This window comes from Mustela putorius, unplaced genomic scaffold (genome assembly GCF_011764305.1).
Source record: "Mustela putorius furo isolate JIRA1106 unplaced genomic scaffold, ASM1176430v1.1 tig00003834_pilon_pilon_pilon, whole genome shotgun sequence".
NCBI lineage: Eukaryota > Metazoa > Chordata > Mammalia > Carnivora > Mustelidae > Mustela > Mustela putorius.
The window spans coordinates 64,202,226-64,225,459 of NW_025421987.1; the positions used below are offsets into that span (position 1 = coordinate 64,202,226).

Below are 23,234 nucleotides of genomic sequence, written 5' to 3' on the forward strand. Positions count from 1 at the left end.
GGACAAGAAGGCTGTAGTTAAGACTTGTGTCTTTATTCTAAGAGCGCTGAGAAATCACTTAGGGGTTTTAAGCAAGATTATTCAGCTATTCATAATGTTTCACGTTATGAGCTAGCTAGAATGTTGATGTGTGTTAATTAGTATAAAAATTAAGGTAATGCTTTATATTAACTTTATAATTTAGGAAGCTTGTTTGAAGATTATCATAGAGAAGCCTAGGGTAATTAGATGATGGATTCTTCAGGTGGGTGAGGTTTATGTACACAGACTTGGTGCAATGATATAAAAATCTTACTCAGAAAAAAGTCTCCTTGATATATATTTATAATTAATCCAAAAACATGGGTTATAGAAAAGGACCTTGTGTTTTTGGAGTCCAGTGAAATAAAATCATATTATGCTATAATATGATTGGTGTTTGTTAGATTAGTTTTCCATTTGACATGATTGAGATTTTAAAATTACAAGTCGAGATTAATATATTATATTTACTTAAAAATGATGAATTTAGGGGCACCTGGGTGGCTCAGTGGGTTAAAGCCTCTGCCTTCGGCTCAGGTCATGATTTCAGGGTCTTGGGATAGAGCCCCGCATTGGACTCTCTGCTCCGCAGGGAGCCTGCTTCCTCCTCTCTCTCTGCCTGCCTCTCTGCCTACTTGTGATCTCTGTCTGTCAAATAAATAAATAAAATCTTTAAAAAAAATGATGGATTTATTTCCTTAGGCGTACTACTGTCTATAGTAGTCTATACTACTGTTCATGGGTGTAGTACTTCCTTCTATAGAAGGAAGATAGATAAATTGTAGTCACACAGTAGAATATTATGCCACAGTGAAAATGACTGAACTATATGTAACAGCATGGAAGGTTCTAGAAATACAGTATTAAGCAGTATTAAGTAAAAAAACAAAACAAAACAATACCAGAGGACTACACACAGTAAGATATCCATTTTATAAAAAGCTTAAAACCGAGCAAGCATTAAAAAAATATATTACTTAGGGATATAAACATACATGATGATGTTATTTTTGAAAAAGACAAGGGGATGGTGAAATATAAAATTCAGGATAGTGGTTACCTCTGGAGGACAAGCAGGGAAGTGGAATAGGGAAAGAAACTCCTAAGCTGGTACAAAGATTGGTCACAGTTTGGTTTTTAGGTGGGATGGTGGATTCATGGGTTCATGGGTGTAGTACTCATTGTTTTTGTGCCTTATGCACACTTTTGTATGTATAGTTTAAAAATATAGCTTATATTGATAGAGTATTAGTAAAAGAATACAAGTCATTACTCAGTATATATTAATAGGCAGAAGGCAGAAACAATAAAGAATAGAAATACAAAAGAATCCAAAACATAGAACACAGATATAAACAAAATAGAACACAAATCAAACTCCTAATTGGGAAACTGAAAAATGTGCAGAGAATTTCTATATGTATAGAAGATTAATTAAAAATTTACTTCAGGGATATTTATTATATTCATAATCCAGTGCTGATGTCATTTTACTTAACCTTTACAACTTTGCAGTAAGTGTCAAAAACAAAAGGAACTGAGGACATCATAGACCATCATACAGAAAAAATACATTTGTTACCAAACTCTGTTTTAAAGATTTCTTAAACCTAAGAGCTACAATTCTGAAAGTTTTTTCTGAGACTGTATTACTTCTAAAAGTTATATTTTTTGTTCTTTATATTATTGTAAGGCTGACATGAGTTCATTGCCAAGTTAAAATGGTAATTACCTGGTAAATATTACTAATAGATATTTTCAATTACTTTTTTATTATTAACTAATAAATATCATTTCATGAAAACCAGATTGCAATTAACTTTTGGTTCACTACTATGTCACCTGTAATGGTATAGTATTTGCGTAAGGCAGAGTCTATGATACTCTTTTCTTCCCTGTGAAATTCAGATAGTATTTACTATAGCAACAAATCTTTAAGGCTTTTATGTAGAGATGAAGGACAGTTTACTTGTTCTTATCCTCTGCCCAGCACTTATTCTCAGTGGGTGCGTGGAGTGTGGTGCTGATAAGGCTAAAGTCAAAGGTTAAAGTGAGCATTGTGGGGCTTGTGTACTCTCTTCCAGATTTCTATAACAAAGAAATGTTACTAGAGAAGCATAAAAATTAGACTAATCATCTCAGTATCACTGGGCAATCAATGGGCTAGAGTATTGAATTGGTGGTCAGAAGAACTGAGTTTGAGTTTTCAACTTCTTAAGACTGAATTGTGGTATTCAGTTAACATCTTTGTGCCTCATTTTCCTCATATTTATTACAGAGGTAATACCTCTTTTATTTTCTTCCTAGGATTGTTATGAGAATGGAAATAAATTGATACATATGAAAAAGCTTTATGGTTTCTAGGAATATGCAAATGTTGGTTTGTCACTAGAGGAAGGTCTTTTTCTCAAACATATTAACATTCAGAATGACCTATAACAAAATGCTTTATTAGGCCTTTAAAAGTTACTATGTAAATGACACAAATTTCTTCATAGAAATTTAAAAATGCCTATAGAGTCTGCTTGAAAAATCATTTTATTGCTTTTTCACAAAAATGAACTACTTCGATGTAAATGTCAAAGCGTATCTCCACAGGATACACAGGGTATCTGGATTTATTAGTCAAGTCAAGCCTTCCTTTTGCTATTTAACTTCCAGGAAAACCAGTATGGTCCTTTCTCTTCTTTATTTAGGTATGGAGGAAACACAAGTTATGTCTCTCATGAGTATCTGCTGCTCTCATCAATGTAGTAATGTTGTGGACAGGCTGGTTGGGTCACCAAGTTTGGAATCTTACTTCTGCTCCAGGGCCTGGTTAAACCTGTAGTTCTGGAATCTTGATCAACTTATCTGGAAATTGCCTTTGCCATTCCAGAAAGGTTCATGTACACAAAAACTGATAATTCACCCAAAAGCCGTTTGCTAATTTACAGTAAAAAATACCGTAACCTCCTATCTTCATGACAACACTAATGTATTACTTTTGCTTTATAGTTCCTAAAGACTTTAAAATTCATTATCTCATTTTGGAATCTCATGATTTAAAACTTTTGAACAAAATGACTTAATTGAATTTCAAAGCTGTTTACTCTATTTATCAGGTGGAATTTACCAAAAAGTGCAAAACAAAATAGGGGACCATATCTTAGTTGTCAAAAACAACATCCTGTTAACAGTTCCTATTTCTTTCCTGTCTTGCCTATGCATGCATATATAATTGAGAACATACTGTATATGCCATTTAAATGTCAAAGTTTTTCTTTCTCTTTCTTTCTTGTTCTGATGGTTATCTGTGCTTTTTGTAAATGTTTTGGAAAAGTTGTAGAAAGCAGACAAAAAGTCCAAAGCAGAACATGAAAACCACATATCATTTGCTACTGTAGTTAAACACACTGAACATTTCGGTGTATTTCCTTCCAGTATTTTATTCCTTTTTTATTTTTATTTATTTTTGTTTTTTAAAAAGCGTAGTCGGGAATCATACCAATGCAGGAATGCTTGGGGAGACAGACACTGGCTGGGATTGGATCAGGCAGCCCCTACTCTCCAGTCTAGCGGAATGGAACCTGCAGATCAGCACTCTTCTTCCTGGACAGGGGTAGCGAGAGTGACTCTTTTCCTTTAAAGCTCCCTTCTTTCTGTATTTTAAGCTGATTTGCACATTGGTCATTTCCCCCAAATCTTCAAGGCCGTCGACACCTGCCCGAGTGTCACCAAGTTATCCTTGAGGGTCTCGGGGAGCCCGTACTCTTCTCTGCGGCCTTTCACTTCTGCTCACCGAAAGACTCCCACCCGGACCGCGCTTTCTCCCGTGATGACGGAGCAGGCGGTAGGAGGCCTGGAGTTTGGAGCTTCAAAGGGATCCTGAAACTGGAACAGCCCAGTCACAGCCCTCGCGCCGCAGTGGGGTCGGGAGCGCCCCGCGGCTCCACTAGGAGGCTCCTGGTCTCCCCGCCGAAGGGCTGTCACCGCCCAAACGCCCTCGTGGTTGCGTCCTCAGCTCCAGGGACGGCCGCCGCCCTCGGGAGGCCAGCCCATCCTCGCCCCTGCCGAAGTTATCCTCAAATCGCACTTCCCTGTGGCTCCGAGTCCCCACATCCTGCTGTTGTCGGGAGGGTCTTTTCTCGTCGCGAGAAAGGTTTTAGGCCTCAGGTTCGCTCTCCGCCTCTCCTGAGATCCCAGCAGCCCTCTGTCGCAGAACCTAGCGGCCGGATCCTCTCCGCCTCGCTTTGCGAGCTTGAAGAAGTGAGTCCCTTCTCGCTTGCCTTATGCCAGGCGAGGCGGGGACCGCACTACAGTGCGGCCAGCCGGAGGGGGGATCGCTCACGTGCGGCACTTTGCTTTCCAGCCAGCGTACTAGCTCCTGAGAAAACCGCCGTTCAGACAACCAGAAGCAGTATTATTTTGTCCTGGGAGTCCGCACAAGGGAGGAAAGGCCGGCTACTGGACCCAGAGAGCGGACGCGCCCCTTTTCTCCCCCCTCGGTTCGTCGGAAACCGCCCCGAGCCGCCAGCGCGCCAGCGCGCCAGCGCGCCAGCGGTGGCGGAGCTGCCTCAGCCTTTGACAGCTCGGCGCGAGCACCTCGGGCCTGGAGTCCCAGCTCCCGGGGAGGGACGGGGCGGGGCGAGTGCGCGGGGCGGGGCGAGCGCGATCCGCTGCGAGAGGAGCGAGCGCGCGAGCCGAGCCGAGCGGTGCCGAGCCGAGCAGGGAGGTACTGGGGAGAGGCAGGCTGAGCCAGGCGGCCGCCTGCGGCTCCGCGCGGATCGTGCTGCGTCGCCGGGCTCCGCGTACCCCCGACTCTGCCCAGGCTCCCGCAAAACTTTTATTCTCTGGGGCTTCCCGGGGTGTCTGAAGGAATCGGAGCGCTCGGCCGGCTCTGCGCTCCCCTGCCGCGGCAACCGAGGGGACGTGCATCCCTTGCCCGCCGGGCTCTCGCGTCCCGCGCCTCCTCACCTGCTGCTGATCGCTCCCCAAGAGGCGAGGGGCACCCGCGGAAGGGCCGCGCGGGCCCCAGCGCCCCCCGAATTCTCCCGCCCACCACCGTAGACTCGCCCGGCGCAACTTTAACTTGATTCCTCTAGCCCATCTCGGGCACCAGCGGTGCAGCCTTGCTGCCACCGCTGCCGTCTCGGCCGCCGCCTCACAAAGGGGCTCGGGGAAGGGAGGCGGCGCGGTCCGCGGGCACAGGCGCCGGTGCGCGAGGCGCGGGCCTCCTTGCCGCCGAGGCCAGGAGACAAAAGGGAAACTGCCTCTGTTCGCCGTGCGGGCTGGGAGCAGCCTGCTCGTCAGCCTCCTGCCCGGCTCCGCGAGTCTCCTCCCCCCTCCCTCGGCTGCTGCTCCGCCTCCCTCCCCGCGGGCTGTCCCCGCAGTGCTCCGGGACCCGGCGAGCCTTCGGGGCGCGCGTCGCTGCTGGTGGCTGGGGCTGTAGCGATAATAAATGATAGAGGATACAATGACTTTGCTGTCTCTGCTGGGTCGCATCATGCGCTACTTCTTGCTGAGACCCGAGACGCTCTTCCTGCTCTGCATCAGCTTGGCACTGTGGAGTTACTTCTTCCACACTGACGAGGTGAAGACCATCGTCAAGTCCAGCCGGGACGCCGTGAAGATGGTGAAGGGCAAGGTGGCCGAGATCATGCAGAACGATCGGCTTGGGGGGCTCGACGTCCTGGAGGCCGAGTTTTCCAAGACCTGGGAGTTTAAGAGCCACAACGTGGCTGTGTATTCCATCCAGGGCCGGAGAGACCACATGGAGGACCGATTTGAAGTTCTTACGGACCTAGCCAACAAGACGCACCCGTCCATCTTCGGGATCTTTGACGGACACGGGGGCGAGGTAGGAGTTCTCTGAGGTTTTGTTTGTTTGGGTGTGGTAAACAAGAGGACGTGTGACCAGCGGGGTCGGAACTGGGTGCGAGGGGCGTGGTGATGACCTGGTGCCCGGCTGGACAAAGACACCTGATCCAAATGTGGCTCAACTTGCTAAAAAATACTACTAGATCCAGACCTCTTGGTCTCAGTGGCCATTTAGGGGGAGGGAGTTTCGTCCACAATCTATTTTGTGCCTCATAATTTGTGAGGTTTCTCAAGGCCAGAACCTAGCAAATGACTGTGCTGGTTTTTCGGGAAGAGTTTACAGTTTCTACTGTGAACTTTGGCCTAGGGCTTCAGCGCCCCTGTTCTAGGGTTTGAGGCTAAACGAGGCACAAAGAAGGAAGAAAATATCTTTGATTCTCTTTAGGGAAAAGAGAAAATCTGCAGAGCCGAGTCAGTGAGAGTTCATTAAGGATGAAGGAAGCTCTGACTCCTTCACATCCCATTCTCCTAAAGGAGGAACCCGAAGGGCAGCTCCGCACTTCTTCACAACTCCATTAACTTTGCAAGTGCAATCGAGCTAGTTGACTACGGCGCCGCCTGCTTCTAGCAGGATCGTGCCACGGGATCGGGATGCCTCCGGCCTTTGCAGAGGTGGCAATGACCGCAGAGGCGGCGGTCCCCAGATCTCGCCCTGGCGCCCTAGCCGGCGTGGGTGCGCAGGCATCTCTCTGCTTCTAAAGTCCCTTATTTGGGGTTCATCTGGGGCAAAGATGATGTTAGAAGCCGGTTGAGGTCCCTCTGCCGCATTTCTGCGGCACCCTGATTGAGTGCCGGGGCTCAGATTTCCTGGAGGTCGGGGCGAGTGTTGGCTCTGGTCCTTGGGCAATGGCCCAGGGGAAGTGAGTGGCAAATGTGGCTTCAGCGCCGAGCTCCCAAGTGCATCAGGACAGCAAACCCATCTCTCTCTATTGGCAGTTTGTAAGAGTTTCAAAGCTGTGTACTTTAAAAATTTTTTTCCAGGATACTTTCTTACTCATATTCCCCTGCCTCCTTTGTCACCCCTTCTTCATTAGCACCCCTACCCCCCACCTCCATCCGGCTCTGTGCCGGCATCCAACTTTCCCTCCAACTCTCATTTTAGTCCTTCTGGTCTCTGGTGGGCTCTAGGGAATGCCAGCAGGTCATGCTCTTTCAGGATTTGCTTTTTCTTTGGCCTTTGTTTTGGATGAACATTGAGAAAGCTTTCAATTGGTTATCTTATGTGCATTTTGTCTTTGATACAAAGTCACTTCACCCACCACTCTGCTAATCTTTCCAGTTACTGTATCTGCTTTAAACCAACTTTGCCAGGAATGACAGCTTAGTTGGAAAATTTATTTGGTAAAGCTGAAATCAATTTTTGCTGTTTTCCATCCAACCTAGCCCCCTCTTTCAAAATGAAGGTTTCTTACTGGTTGTAATTTTGTAGCTTTTTGTGTAGGGTGGGGTTCCTTTTCTCCTTGGTCACAGGGTAGGTAAAAGACCTGAAATTAATTGAGGGAGGAGATGTTCTGTGCTTGGGTAAAACATATTTAAATAATAATGTTCCCAATAAAATGATTAAATTGTTTTCTTGGTTTGATCAGAATGTCTATATTTTCATTTTATATGCCTAGACTGTTTTAAATCATTTAATCAAGCTTATATTTATTGTATATTTTTAAATTGAAATTGGGCCGCTGTGAATCTGCTTCTGGTCTTAGAAAGCACAGTTTTAGTTTTAATTTAAAGGTCCAGATGTAATAGTAATGTTGTGAAACTTTGGGCTGTACTTGCATGGATGTGATGTACTGACATATTTTGAGCCTGCATGTGTAAGTGAATGACTTTTTAAAATTTTCTTTTAAGTTGATATTCTAAAACCTGAAAGTTGCGGATCTAAACAGATTTCAGGTTGAAAAATTTCCAGTACTGTCTTCTGGTAAATACATCATCCATAAAAGGGACACGATCAATGTCATTATGTAAAAAGAAGAATTTTACACATAGAGGTCCCCTCCTTAAAAATAGAGTAATTGTTCTATCTGTAATCTCCTATAATATGTGGCCAGTTCATTCATCTTGGCTGTGTTTTAGGGCAAAATATGAAAAGTAATTTAAAAGATAGTTCTTTAGTTGCAGTTGGGAATGTGATAATAACATAATATTAGGTAATTTATCTCTTGCTTTTTCTTTCATTTAAAAAAAAACCCCACCATCTAATTGTTTTCTTTTGTGTTGTTTTAGCTCCTGTAATATTCACCAGAGGAGGGTGCCACTGTTTGATTTTGGTATAGAGGATAGTTGTCTCCTTGCAGAAAAGAGGAAGCTTTTTCTGAACTCCCTATTATTTATATATGTTGTATACATAAGATACATAAGATAAATGAGGACTTTAATTTTACTTCTAATAATTCAAACTATTAAGATGGTCTATAAAAAAAGAGGGCTTATCTACAATAGTACTGCTTTTTAAATGTAGAAAGGACCTAAGCCACTTTGTATACCTATACTTCATTCCATTTTTTAGATGAGATATTTGTTGATGGGCTTAAGATGTGACCTTCCTAAGGTTAGTTCAAGGCCTCCAGTTTGGTGATTTATATATATATATATATACATATAAATATATATATATTATATACATATAAATATATATATATATTATATACATATAAATAAATATATATATATATATATTTTTTTAAAGATTTTATTTATTTACTTGACAGTCAGAGATCACAAGTGGGCAGAGAGGCAGGCAAGCAGGCTCCCTGCCAAGCAGAGAGCCCGATGTAGGGCTCGATCCCAGGACTCTGAGATCATGACCTGAGCTGAAGGCATAGATTTGAACCCACTGAGCCACCCAGGTGCCCCAGTGATTTTTATATTAAACCACTGGACGAATTAGTTTGTATATTTATCTTGATAGATAGCACACTAGGGATACAAAGGTGAATGAGATAGGATTCCTGTCCTCACAAAGTTTCAGTGTAGTGAGAACGATCAAATATAACAAAAATTATAGTCATGATGTGCTTAGGGTGTTATGGGAACACTGAATAGGGACATTTAAATCACACTGGGAGGTGGGAGGCCCAGGGAAAGACACTTTGAATAATTTACTGCAAGTTAAAGGCACAGGTTTTGATTTGAGATCTGGCTTTGAATCTCTGCTCTGCCTTATACTAGCTGTGACCATGGACCAATTGCTTAATCAACTTTATCTGGGAATTATTCTGAAAAATAGGGATAATAATGCAGATAAGGTACACATCTCTCAGTTGTATTATACATACTGAGAAGAATACTTAATGGATGTGGAAGAATGTGGAAAATAAAGCTTAGAGACCAAGAAGTCTGCACCGTTAGGGCAACAACATCCTAGAAAGAGAGACTGTGTGAAAGCCGCAGTTTTGATCACTAGAAAGGCATATGTTGGATATGGATAATTTATTAGGTATTCCTCAAACTCTATATTTCTTTATTCTAACTTATGGTAAACTGATTATCAATTTGGGATTTCAGGTGTCTTAGCATTGGGGAAGCAGCATCCTGGCTTCTGGTGCAAATTTTCTGGTTACTGGAAAAGATTGTTCTCTATGATTAATTAATAAGTTGATACTCTGATTTGCACTTCAGCCTCTTAGAATGAGTTGGTACCCTTTACTCTATTCAGTTGTGTATTTTTGACAAAGATATATGTCTGGACGACTTATTCTGAGGATCAGACTCTGGATAGCTGTGACTTATACATGAATGAATCTTAAAGAGCTTTGTCTCAGTGGTCCAATAGGCCAGCTTCCTCACTTGATGCTGTCGGGCCTTTGAGACATTCTAACCATGATACTGTGGGTAGATGGTTGATTCTGTGTGTGTGTGTGTTTGTCTAAAGCTATGGCTGTGATTGTTTTTCTGTATAACAAAAGATATAAAAAGATTGAAACAACAAAAAGGAAAAAATACTCAAATATACCAACTGATGTGGAAAGGTTATTTTTAAAATTAAAAAATAATTTTTATCTAGGAAAAAGGGGTTGTGCGTGTGTGCTTATCTGTAATTTTTATCTACAGGCGAAAGGTGGGTGTTTTTTTTTCTTTTCCTTTTTATATTATGTAGAAGAAATATCACCAATCCTTTGAGGCAACTTTGTCAATGTTCATGGCTTAAACCTATCTGAAAAAGCAGATGGTTATGTGCTCCCTCACTGCTTATTAAAGGTCATGGTATCATACAGTTGACACATAGGTTGGCCAGTGGTTAAACTTAGAGCTCCACACTTGGCATCAGAGAAGTTGTATTTCAGGTGCTTGTCGGGGCTGCAGTGTTGAGGCTTAGCACTTCTTGGAAGTTTAGAGAAGAAACTGCTTATGGAACGTTCCCTGAAGGATATTGATAGTCTACTTCTTTAGATCATTGGTTCTTAACATTGCTTGAGTCATGCTTCCCTTTGAGGATGTTATGAAACTACAAACATAGCCCAAGAAGAATGGACATGTGCATCAAGTTTTCTTTATAATTTTAAAGATAAGTGGATGCATGAACCCTCTGGATTTTAAGTTGGCTCAGGTAGAATAAAATCTGATTCTGATAAATTTGGACCTGCAAGGAGCTGTGTACCTGGACCTCTTCCTTGGCCTGACTGTCATCTTCTCCATCATTTGCATTTCTTAACTTGTGTGCTATCCTTTGCCTAAGAAGGTTGTTATGAGGAATGGTCTTCCCACAGCTTTCTGAGAAATCAACGGCAAAGATGTCCTCAAGGACTTCATTTGTTGCATTATATAGTATCCTTTTTATGAGGAGCAAGGGAAAGACAGTTCTTTGATAGCTTCGTGTTTTTATCTTAAGAATTGAATCTTAAGATTGTGACTGATTGGATCATCCTGTATTTGTTGGCTACTAGGTGTTAGAACCAAACCTCTGACCTACCTCGAACAAATGTGCAGATTTTTATAGAATACATTGATTTGGTATACAAAATCTCACTCCCAGGACAGCTTATCTTTCCTACATTCAGTTTTCCTTTGTTTTATTTTTTTCTTTCTCTTCTGAGATATGTCATTTTATCTTGTATTTATATGTATTTATTTAGGTTTCATTGGATTCTTTCTGAAATAAGATATAACTTTGAATAATTAAATTATGAGTGGCATGATGAATGATCTGCTTTTCAGACAGTATAGGTGCTATTAGTAAATGTTGAGCTCCTACATTACCAAGGTTACAAGAGACCTATGGATTTAATGTGGACAAATGCCTTTTGATTTAAGAGAAAAGTCAGATTACTTTGGTTTAAAATAACGTATTGATATTTCTGCCAAAAAAGAAAGGGTAGTTTCCCCTTTAGTCAGCCAGTTCTCATGCCTACGAACCTATTTGTAGGTGAATGTAGGATCATGACTGCTGACCTTGATGCACCTTCTGAACAGATTCTTCAGAAATTCAGTTCAATTAAACCAATATTTTCTATATAGTCGGATGCATGTGGAAAACAGTGTTATGTTCTCTGTGATCCCTAAAGGTGAATCATTGCATTCTCTGCCCTCAGAGAACATTCCATCTACTTGGACAGATGAGCTTCTTAATAGCAGAGCTATGAGGTGGGGTCAGGCCAACCACGAGAGGGTGACGGCTTGACTGAGGGAGCCTGGGGAGTCTTGGATAAATTTGAAGAGGAGCTGACTTTCGATTATATCCTAGTATTTCAGGAGACAGATTAGGCGGAGGGAGGATGAGAAGATGACATTACAGGTTGACAGAAAAAGATGATGTTATAGAGGAAGTAAAATGCAGCACAGTTGGAAAAAACACGGGTAGTCCATATGTTGAGAGCAGGCTTTCCTCAACTGCTGTTATTCTAGAAGCCAGTACCTATTTTTTGTCCTTTTTGAGTACCCTGTATTTTGAGATAGTCAATAATATTTTTTAGATTGACTTTTTAAAAAAATAAGTATATTTATTTAAAAAAGAAACTTCATATCAGCACTGTGAGTGGAAAAATCATTAAATGAAGTTTTTGGCCTCTAATCTGCTAAGAAGCCATCTCCATTGTGATGGAGTAAAGTGATTTTAATTTTAATTTAATTTTATTTTTAAAAGAGTAGAATTTTTTTTACATTTTTTATTTTATTATGTTAATTACTATACAGTACATTATTGGTTTTTGATGTACTGTTCCAAGACTCATTGTTTACATATAACACCCAGTGCTCCATGCAATACGTGCCCTCCTTAATACCCACCTCCAAGCTCAGCCATCTTTCCACCCCCATCCCCTCTAAAATCCTCAGTTTGTTTCTTGGAGTCCACAGTCTCTCATGGTTTGTCTCCCCTCCAATACTCCCCCCTTCACTTTTCCTTTCCTTCTAATGTCCTTCATGTTATTCCTTATGTTCCACAAGTAAGTGAAAACATATGATGATTGACTTTCTCTGCTTGACTTTTTCACTCAGCATAATCTCTTCTGGTCCCATCCATGTTGATGCAAAAGTTGGGTATTTATCCTTTCTGATGGCTGAGTAATATTCCATTGTGTATATGGACCTTGTCTTCTTTATCCATTCGTCTGTTGAAGGGCATCTTGGCTCTTTCCACAGTCTGGCTATTGTGGACATTGCTGGTATGAACATTGGGGTACATATGGACCTTCTTTTCACTACATCTGTATCTTTGGGGTAAATACCCAGTAGTGCAATGCCAAGTTATAGGGTAGCTCTATTTTTAATTTTTTGTGGAATCTCCACACTGTTTTCTGAAGTGGCTGCACCAACTTGCATTCCGACCAACAGTGTAATACGGTTCCTCTTTCTCCACATCCTCTCCAACATTTGTTGTTTCTTGCCTTGTTAATTTTTGCCTAGAATGATTTTTTAGAAGGTTCTTCTAGTCTCTGGCTGCCTCTAGAGTCTCACTATCTGTTTTGCCTTGCTTTTTATGAACAAAAAAGTAGCTTTTAAAATTTAATTGTTGACCATAATAAGAGGAAAGTCAGGCTGCTTCCTCCTGTCCTGGGTGGAAGGCACATCTAGTGATGCCACTCTTTGAAGAACTCTGGTTCTGTTTCAAACAGCAGAAAGTGGCAGCTAAGATTTCTGTGGCAGCTGAGATTTCATTGTCAGCTTCATGGGGGAACCCAGAGTTATGGTAAGTTCCCAGTGGTCTAGCAGAAATCCCACCCCCATTTCTAATGCAGGTAAATGAGAAGACATTATAGTAATAAACCTGAATCTCTTCTAGCTTAGTTTAAAAAATAAATAATTCACCAGTTTTGGTACTTGAGTCATCATTGGTCATAAATCCAAACTCAAAGATACAGAGAACAGATTGGTGATTTCCAGAGGCAGGGGGAGGCATGGGCAAAATGGATGAAAAGAATCAAAAGGTAAAACATTGCAGTTATAAAATAAATAAGTCATGGGAATATAATGTACAGTGTGGTGACTATAGTTAATACATTTGTATTACATATTTGAAAGTTGTTAGGAGAAGAGACCTTAAAAGTTTTTATCACAAGGAAAAAAATTCTGTTAACTATGTATGGTAATAGATATTTACTAGATTTTCATTTCTCAGTATGTGGTGATCATTTCTTAATATCATTTTTTAATATGTATAAATATCAAATCATTATGTCATATGCCTAGAACTCATATAATGTTGTATGTCAACTATACCTCAATAAAAGTATACTTGAAAAACTCAAAAAAGTAATATTTTTATTTTGAGTGCTAATATTTGAAATATTTGGTTATTCTTTATTTCTATTTTGAACTTTAACCACTTCAGTAATATATTTTTGTGGTGTAACTTTTATTACCATTTGAATAATCCTATTTAGTGGATATATCTATAGCAAGTTAAACATATTTAAAAATAGAAAAAAATAGATTGACTTTAAAATTATGAAAGTAATACAACTACATGATAGTGTAGAAAAGAAAAGGAAAAAAATCACTCAAAATCTCATCCTCTTGTCTTATCTGTTTTTTTGATATTGGTGTATTACTTGCTTACCTTTTTTTAATATGATTTTAAATATATTTTTACATTATTATAATGATGTACATATAGTTTTAAAATCTTGGCTTTTTTTTGGTATTTGTAAGCCTATAAACATGAAGTTGTTTGCTCTATAATTCTTTATTATATTTCTAATATATTTCTTAGTGACACATTAATATTTTACTGTATAGGTATTTGGTAAGTAACTCAGTTGCTTTCTAATTGGTATACATTTAGGTAGCATTAACTTTTTATTATTGTAAATAACATTGTAATAATAATTATTATTCTTTTTGAAATTATAATAATTTTTGTGTTTCTGCTGTAGTGGATTTTTTCTCCAGGGTGGATTTCTAGAAGTGGGATTTCTGGATCAGAGGAGAAATAAACCACCATTATTGGTTGTAATAGTAGTAGTAATAATAATGGCTGACATTTATTGAATATGTATACTATTTTCAGGCAGTTTTTAAAGTACTTTATATATATTATCTAATTTTAATGATCATAGCGGAGTTTGAGGTAAGTACTATATATATGTAGAAATTAAGGCACTGAGAAGTTAGGTAATTCATCTAGAGTCTCTTGTAGCTCATAGGTGGTGAAATTAGAATTTCAAACTGGGATTCTGATCTAGAGCTGTCTTCAGACCCCTATGGTATCAGTTTAAACTCCATGACTCTTGTAATCTGGGCAATGAAGTGTGGATAGCATTGTTAGGTGAGCAGTGCCTGGTCTTTGCATGTTGCTCAGTAGGACTTGGAGTTTTTCATTTGACTCTGACCGTCGTTCTGTGACATGTGGTATTGTTGTTGAAAACTCGATGCTGGAAATCTTGGTAGTAGAGCTTATAATTGGCTAAGGAAGTCCTACAGTTAAAAAATATTAGGGTCAGAAGTCAGCAGGTGGTGACTCACAAACAGCCATTCTCATCCATTCCCCTTCTTTGTCGGCAGGATCTCTGACCCATTACAGAGAATCTCTAACATTTTTGCCTGTTAGTTCATGAAAGGCTTGCATAGAATATACAGTGGCATTAACATAGCCATTTGCAAAAATGATTTAGGTTTTATTTATTTTACTTTAAAGTAGTAAAGGCTTGACTTCAAGATAAGTATGTAGTTGTGTGTATGTGTTTGAACAATTTATCTTTATACTGGAGAATTGTTTTTTTTAGAACTAAAATAATTTAGTCATATGTAAAGTTATTAATTTTAGGTAGCAAAATATTATTTTTTCATTTGTTTATAATATTCAGTTGGTATGTTCAGTTTGAGTAGATAAGGTCTTCTGTTTCCATTCTAGAAGGCTGCTTCATACATTGTTCCCTTAGTCAACCTTAAGTTGAGCCCAAGCTTTGGTTATGGCTAGTTATAATCTTTTTTTAAAAAAATAATCTATTTTTAATATGAATCTTCAAAGGTAAAATTTAAATAAACAAAGGAAGCCCATCATTTAAAAAATAGTTAATGGTGCTACAGTACCTTTTATAGCTTTCTTTTATAGTTATAAGTCATCCTGGGCACCTGGGCGCCTCAGTGGGTTAAGCCTCTGCCTTCTGCTCGGCTTGTGATCTCAGGGTCCTGGGATTGAGTGCTGCATCAAGTTCTCGGCTCGGCAGGGAGCCTGCTTCCTACTTTCTCTCTCTCTGCCTGCCTCTCTGCCTACTTGTGATCTCTCTCTGTAAAAAAAAAAAAAAAAAAAATATATATATATATATATATATATATATATATATATTTTATGGTTATAAGTCATCCCTATAAAGCACTTTAAGTATTCATGTAGAGAAAAATTATACATATTGATAAATTGATGTTCTTTCAATAAAGTTGAAGTCTGTGGTATGAAAAACTGTGCTTAAAAAGTGAAGATATAATAACATCTGAAAAACAAATCTACAAAGTTTGATCACTTTGATCTGTTTAATGAAAATAAGACTCAATTTAATGGAACCTTAGCTGCCTTCAACTTGTCTAGAATGAGGGAATGTTTTGGTGGTTGATTCTGTTAAAAATGAAACTGACTGACTTTCCTCCATTCCTAGAAGACAAGGGAGTTCTTGTCTGCTACTAGGCACAAGGCTCCTGATGGTAAATCTGGGGCTACTACAAATAATTATGTAAAATGTTCATTGAACAATGATACCAGATAGATACCATTCCTAATGTAAAAAGGACTGTCTGTTCCTGTTCCCCAAGTTAGGCATAATCACTTGGGAAGGGTGCCTTTTTCTAACTGGTACAAAAGTGAAAAAGCACCACAGTAGTAGTCTGTATTTCTGAGACTCACATCTTCACCATACCATCCATCATTATTGCTCTCCTTGTTCTGCTCCAGGATTGAGCAGTTGACAGATAATCTGTTTGTCTTAGTTGCTAAGCCAAAGACCAGTTTTCTATTGCACATCATGTCAGCAAACCATATGACTTCCCTAGAGAAGTGAACACTTATTTGCATTTGCTCTTCAACACAAATATTCCAGATTTTAGTCATTATAAATGTGACTGGGGATTTAATGGTCAGTAGGAATAAATCTTAAAGACTTCAAATTGTATTTTTAATAGGACAGTCTATATTCAGCACTACTCTTGGACAGTAAAGTTCTTCATCTAAAAACATTTAAGGGGCTCCTGGGCAGTTCATTGGTTACATGTCTGACTCTTGATTTCAGCTCAGGTCATGATCTTGGGGTCCTAGGATCCAGCTTCCTGCTTAGAGGGGAGTCTGCTTGTCTCCCTCTCCTTCTGTTCCTCTCCCTACTCTGTATCTCTCTTAAATAAATGAATAAATAAATCTTAAGAAAAAAAATAAAAATTTGTTATTTTAGTTATAGAATTGCCATAGGGCAAAAACTTTTTTTTCTGTTAAGTATATACCATTTCTTTTTAATCCAATATGTGCTTTCAAATCTCTTTTTAGTTAAACAAATTAACTTACAGTTTAATTAGTCACTGGGCATTTTCTGGTCAAATAAGTCTCTTACTGACACTTGAATTTTCTGGGAATTGAGACTTAGTCAGATTTTTTGTCATAGTTACCTTTTTGCTCTCTACAATAAAGAGATGAATTTGATGTAACAACTGGTTTGCATATATATGATAAATATGACTGACCCAGAATTTGGGGTTAAGAAGTTTCTGCTTCTCTTTTATTTAAACACTTAGAGGTTTTCTACTTCACTGTTTAGGAAGAAGATATATTTTCTCTTTAGATAGGCCTGGCAGGAATCTTGAATTGTCATGTAATCCAAATATAGTCCTAAAGCTTCACAGCTACACGAATAATCTATTTTCAAAGACTTTCATCAAGGAGATCCCATACTGTCCCTGGAGAATTTTTTTTCTATGGTCTTTTCTCTCAGGAAATTCATCCTTATATATGAACTAGTTCCCTTTGGTTTAAACCTATTTCTCTAGTTTGGCCTCAACAGAGATATATTAGGATTAGGTTGTTACCATTTGTAAGTCAGTAAGATTATGGTAATCAAACATCTTCCTCCCCTTTTATTAAATAAGTACAACAAATTTATAGGAGAAACACTCATCTCAAAGAAAGGAGATACAAGGTAATTTTACCAAAGACAGAATAGTTTCCAGATGTTCAATAATAGCTTCTCTTACTAACGAGCTGTTTTGGCAATAAGGAAAATGTCCTCTTCAGGTTTTACAGATTGGTTAGTTTTGTCTTTTGTGTCCATTGTCAGATGCTTAGACTATAGGTGGAGTATATTCTAGCTGGACATTTACATGGTATATTATTTGGAAGATTTTGGTTACAAATGACAGAAAACTCTGGTGGAAGCAGTTTAAACTCTAGAGACATTTATTATCTAACTTAACAAAAGGTCTGGAAGTGTAGGTATTTCCAAAAGTTGGTTGATCAAGTGGTTCAGTGTCTCCAAATCTTTATATAACTATATCCAGAGACATAAAAAGAGAAATTGTACCTGTCCTGTGTTCTTAAAGCTTGAAAAAACCTTTCTAGAAACACTCCTACATCTTTAGGCCAGAATTGTGTCCATGCCTAAACCAGGGACTTGGCCATGGGAATACCATCACCATGGTGAACTCTGACCCGACATAATTCATCTTGGTCTGGGGAGGAGCCCAGCCTTCTCTGGAGGTCATGGCAGCTTAGAAAGGGGAACATGGCTAGAATTTTGTTGTCTAGGAAGAAGGGGAAGTGGGAGTAGTTGTTGAGTGGGACACACAGTTGGGAAGGGGGTTCAGAGAAGGTAGCCTGGAACATTTCTTGTCTGCACATTAACAGACTTATTGGAGACTGTTGCTGTGAAATATGTAACACTGACATGAGTAAAAAAGAAAGCTTTAGAAGACTTTAGAAAAGAGCAAACCGTCTTAGTTTTGGATTGGCTTAGAGGTGACTTTGCCTAGAGCTGAGACGTAAATTTGGTTAAGGGCCCAACAAGTCTTAAGAAACTATTAGGTAGTTTTCTAACTCAGATTTTCTCTCTGTTCTGTATAAACCAGCAACAAAGAGTGCCCTGAGTGACTGGAGAACAGCAAGATGCTTTTTGCTGTAGTATATGACTCTCTGCTCAGTACAGGTACTGCTGCTGATGAATGTGGAAGTATCCCAGCAGTTCTCTGGTGGGCCGTCCATTTCTCTTTTGCTACCTTCCTGCTTTAGACAACGAATTCGTTCAAATTTGGTAGGATTTTTGTCTCTTAATTATTGGTTATCTTAAGTTTTGTTATTTTGTTTTAAAATATTCTAATCTGCTCCAGGCCTGAGGGAAGAGATACCTGGGAAGGTCAGAATTTTTGTATACAATTAAGAGGGGGACAGCCTGGAAGTGGTCTAGGCTCCAGTGAGAAGGGAGGGCATTAAAGTCTTCCTATTTTTCTCTACGCCATTTTAGAGTTTTTGAGTTTTGTGTTTGAGGTTGAAATACTCATCCCGCTGCTACTGCTATAAATTGATTTCAATAAGGCCATCTTTTCATTATGTTTTCCTGACTGTTGATTACCAGTCTATAGAAATGCTGCCTGACTAAACTTCCTGTTTAGTTTTGGTGGATTTTCTGGTGATTCATTCTCTCTACTTTTTTAATTTTTTTTTGTCTTTTAAGAGATATACAATCATATTGTCTACAAATAATGTAATTTTGTCTCCTGCTTTCTAAATAGTTATACTTTTTGTTTTTGTTTCCTGCCTCTTTGCATTAACTAGAACAGAATAACGTTCTGTAATACACAAGACAGTGAGTATTATATTCTTGTATTTGAGATTATTGAAAAAGTTTGATGTCAGGGAAGTGTGAAATGGTTTATGGGTAATATGGCTAAAATATCTTTACTGATATAATGAAAGATGAAATCCAAAGGTTAAGTAAGAGTCAAAGAAGAAAAGATATTCAAGGTATGGTAATCGAGAGAATGAATGATCACGAAGATGGACTAGAACTTGGTGTAGATGGATGCTGACAATTAGTGTGTATTGATTACCTGAAGAGGAGAACACTGTCTTTTCTGCTTTGGGGAAGAATCATCATCACTAGATCCATTTCATGGGAATGTCCCAGAAAGCAATAGTCTAAACAGTAAGCACAGTATCTAACCATATATTGTGCTTATACTGATTCTGCAGGTTGTGAAGACCTAGCAAGATACACACAGGAATATCTTCTGCTGGTTCTCGGGAAGTGGGAAGCCTGGGGCCATCTTGCCCTTGCATTTCTGCTAGTTTTGGTGAAGGTTGTCCTTATTTTCTCTAGAATTTCCTCTGCAGAAAATCCTTGCCATATTTCTGTTACCTGTCTTGTAAGGAAACTGCAGCTGCTTACAGAAGGTTCTCATCCTGAGTAGGGTTAGGTAGTATTAGTGTACAGAGACGAAATCTTAGGTAAGATCCCTCAAATTGCCCATAAAGAAGAGTGTGTGATTTTCATCTCTTACTATGTAGAATTATATGTAATTATAAATGTGTAACTATATATCCAAAGTAATGTATAGTACAGAATAAAGTATATGCCTATAAAATATAGTTTTATAGTGTTTTAAATGGTAAGAAAAGAGTATCTTGAGTTTGTGTAAATTTGCGAATAGTACAGTTTCACTATGCCTCTGAGAGATAATAGAATAAGAAATTGATGAATATTTTGAGATTTTCAGATGATGACAGGAACTTTTCTTCTTTTAAAGAGAGCATATTGTATATTTCTATGTGTGATCACTTTGAGAAAATTTAGTTTGTTAAGGATACAAAGCAGCATATAAATATGTGGCTTTTGGAGTTGGGAGTAAGATTAATTTATCCTGATTATTTTTAAAGTCAATTTTAGAAAGATAATTATAATGCCATATTGAGTGCTTTATTTTTAATCTAAGTGCCAGCCACATCTTTGACACCAGATGGGGGATATGGAGATGGGCACTTAGCCCGGTAATTTATGCTCATAAATACATACAAAAAGTTTACACTTGCTGTTTCTTTCTTGCCTATGGCTTGAGACCCTGGGAGGTTTTATTCTCCAGTGATTTCAGAAGAGAGACCTGTCGAGGATTCTGACCATTCCCATTTTCCTGGCATCCCTCCTGAGTACCTGATAAGGTACCTGTAGATCTAAATTATTTTGATAAATGTCTGGCCATGAGTTTGTCTAAAAGTGAGACTCTTTGAGCAGCAAAGAATTCTTGGAAAAGAAGCTTGTATTTTACAGGATCCGAGTAGCTGCTGCTAAAGAATCATGCTGGTAGAGAACTGAGAACCTGACAGTAGCCAGAGAAGTTCTCTGTATCTTCTTATTAAAGCCACACAGAGATGGAAATTGTTTATCCCCAAAGGATTATGTAATGCAAACAGTTTTAGACATGAAGGAGGACATACAGGCATGTACTTCGGAAACATTGCTGAAGAGGGCATTCTCTGATGAAGAGGACAGCTAGTTTTTGTTTTATTTCCCTTCTCTCTCTCTCAAAAATAAGGTAATAGTGGAAGTGCCCTAATGATGTTCCCAGTTTACCAGAGAGAAGCCCTCTTCTCCAGCCTTTGTGGTGACTTTATATTATGGTGATTAGGACATGAACCTTCTTCACTTTTAAAAATTTACCATTGTTGGGGCGCCTGGGTGGCTCAGTGGGTTAAGCCGCTGCCTTCGGCTCAGGTCATGATCTCAGGATCCTGGGATCGAGTCCCGCATCGGGCTCTCTGCTCAGCAGGGAGCCTGCTTCCTCCTCTCTCTCTCTCTGCCTGCCTCTCTGCCTACTTTATAATCTCTCTCTGTCAAATAAATAAATCAAAAATCTTTAAAAAAAATTTACCATTGTTACAGTATTATCTGATACACAGTATATATTCAAATTTTGCCTGTTGTCCCAACTGCTTTTAAAAATAGCTGAGGTATGATTGGCATAAAATAAACTGCCTATGTTAATATATATGATTTGATCAGTTTTGCATATATTTGTGAAACCATCACTACCATTAAGATAATGAACATATCCAACACTGTTTAAAGTTACCTTATGCCCTTTGGTAATACTTTTCTTCTGTCTTTCTTGAGTTCCTCTCTCCATCCCTAGGCAACCATTAATTTGCTTTCTGTTCTTAGAGACTTAGTTTACATTTTGTAACATTTTATATACATGGAAATGTACAGCATGTACTTCTTTTTTGTTTTTTAGCTTTTTTCCCTCACTAAGCAGAATCATTTTGAAATTCATCTTTGTTGTTGCATCTATCAATAGTTGATTCGTTTTTATCACTTACTATTATATTGTATGGATATACCAAAATTTGTTTATCCATGCCTTTATTGTTGGACATTTGAGTTGCTTTCAGTTTTTGACTGTAAACATTCATGTAGAAGTCATTGTATGGGCATAGGCGTTTCTCTTAGGCAAATACCTAGGAGTAGAATTGCTGGTTAATATGCTAGGTGTATGTTCATTTTTTAAAAAACTGCTAAAATATTTTCCAATGTGGTTGCATTATTTTACATTTCCATCAGTGATATATGAAGAGTTCTAGTTGCTCCACATCCTTGCCAGTCTTTTTAATTTTTGTCATTCTAGTAGTTATGAAGTGGTTTCTTTCTTTCTTTTTTTTTTTTTTTAAATATTTTATTTATTTGACAGAGATTGCAAGTAGGCAGAGGGGCAGGCAGAGAGAGAGGAGGAAGCAGGCTTCCCACAGAGCAGAAAGCCCGATGCGGGGCTTGATCCCAGGACCCTGGGATCATGACCTGAGCCGAAGGCAAAGGCTTAACCCACTGAGCCAACCAGGTGCCCCTATGAAGTGGTTTCTTAATGTGCATTTTACTGATGACTAATGATATTGAGTACATTTCTAATGTGCTTTTTGGAAAATGTCCTTCTTCTGAAAATACTAAAGAATGACTATCAAATCTTGGTTTTCTTATAAAATCTGACTTTTGTCCTTGCCTCCATGATGTGAGTGAAAAAAGGAAAGAGGTAAAAGGGATAGGAGTGATGAGACATGGCCCTCTCTCACTGAAAGGAGAAAGGCTTAGAAGTGCAGCCCAGAAATGAGAGGTCTTGAGAGGATGCATAAAGTAACCAATAAATCTGATGAAACAAGGAGAGCAGAAGAGAAAGATTAGGGCCTGTGACTACTAAAGACAGCTTCTATTATCAATTATCTATCTATCTATCTATCTTCCTCCCTTTTTTTTTTTTTTTTTTAAGATTTTGTTTATTTATCAAAGAGACAGAGAGAGCGCTGGCTTGTGCACAAGGGGGGAAAAGGAGGCAGAGGGAGAAGCAGACTTCCCACTGAGCAGGGAGCCCAACGCAGGGCTCCATCCCAGGACCGTGGGATCATGACCTGAGCCAAAGGCAGACTTTTAACCCACTGAGCCACCAAGACACCCCATTCTTTTGTTTTCTTAAATCTACACGTTCTTGTATTTCAGATTAAAAATCTGAATGAGATTTAAACTTCTTTTGAAAGCACACACTGTCGACACAGCTTCCACTTTCTTCCTACTTACTCATTTGCTCTTCTGACACTTTTTGAGCCTGAGGGTTTTTTTGTTTGTTTGTTTGTTTTGTTTAGTTTTGTTTTCTCAAGGTTTCTAGGGATCTCCTATTTGGCATGTAGGATGGCCTGTTTTCAGCCCTTACTGTTTTCTGTAGGTTCTGGCTTTCTTCACTACCTCTGTCTTCTTGAGACTCATCTTCTCGACTTTGATGACAACACTTAAATTTTTTTTGCTCCTTCTCCAGTGTCTTTGAGGGTTTCACTTCCTTCATGAACCTGAGTTTTGAGGAAGGCTATACTCAGTGTGCTGGTCCTAATTTGTTTGCACCAGCAGCTTCTATGGAGTCAGCCATCCTTTCTGAGCATAGAGCTTTCCTTCCCGTCTTAAGCTCATGTCTTTGCA

The 23,234-nt window shown here is 39.1% G+C and overlaps 1 protein-coding gene across 1 annotated transcript in view; it reads left to right on the plus strand.

Annotated features, from left to right (window-relative positions):
• The first annotated feature begins 5,233 nt into the window (after window positions 1–5,233).
• The window catches only part of PPM1L (protein phosphatase, Mg2+/Mn2+ dependent 1L), a 288,180-nt gene continuing 270,179 nt past the window's right edge, over window positions 5,234–23,234 (plus strand). The window contains exon 1 of the mRNA XM_004755673.3: window positions 5,234–5,860. Within this exon, the coding sequence (XP_004755730.1) occupies window positions 5,462–5,860 (399 nt within the window). The 5' untranslated portion in view covers window positions 5,234–5,461. The remainder of the gene's footprint in view (window positions 5,861–23,234) is intronic.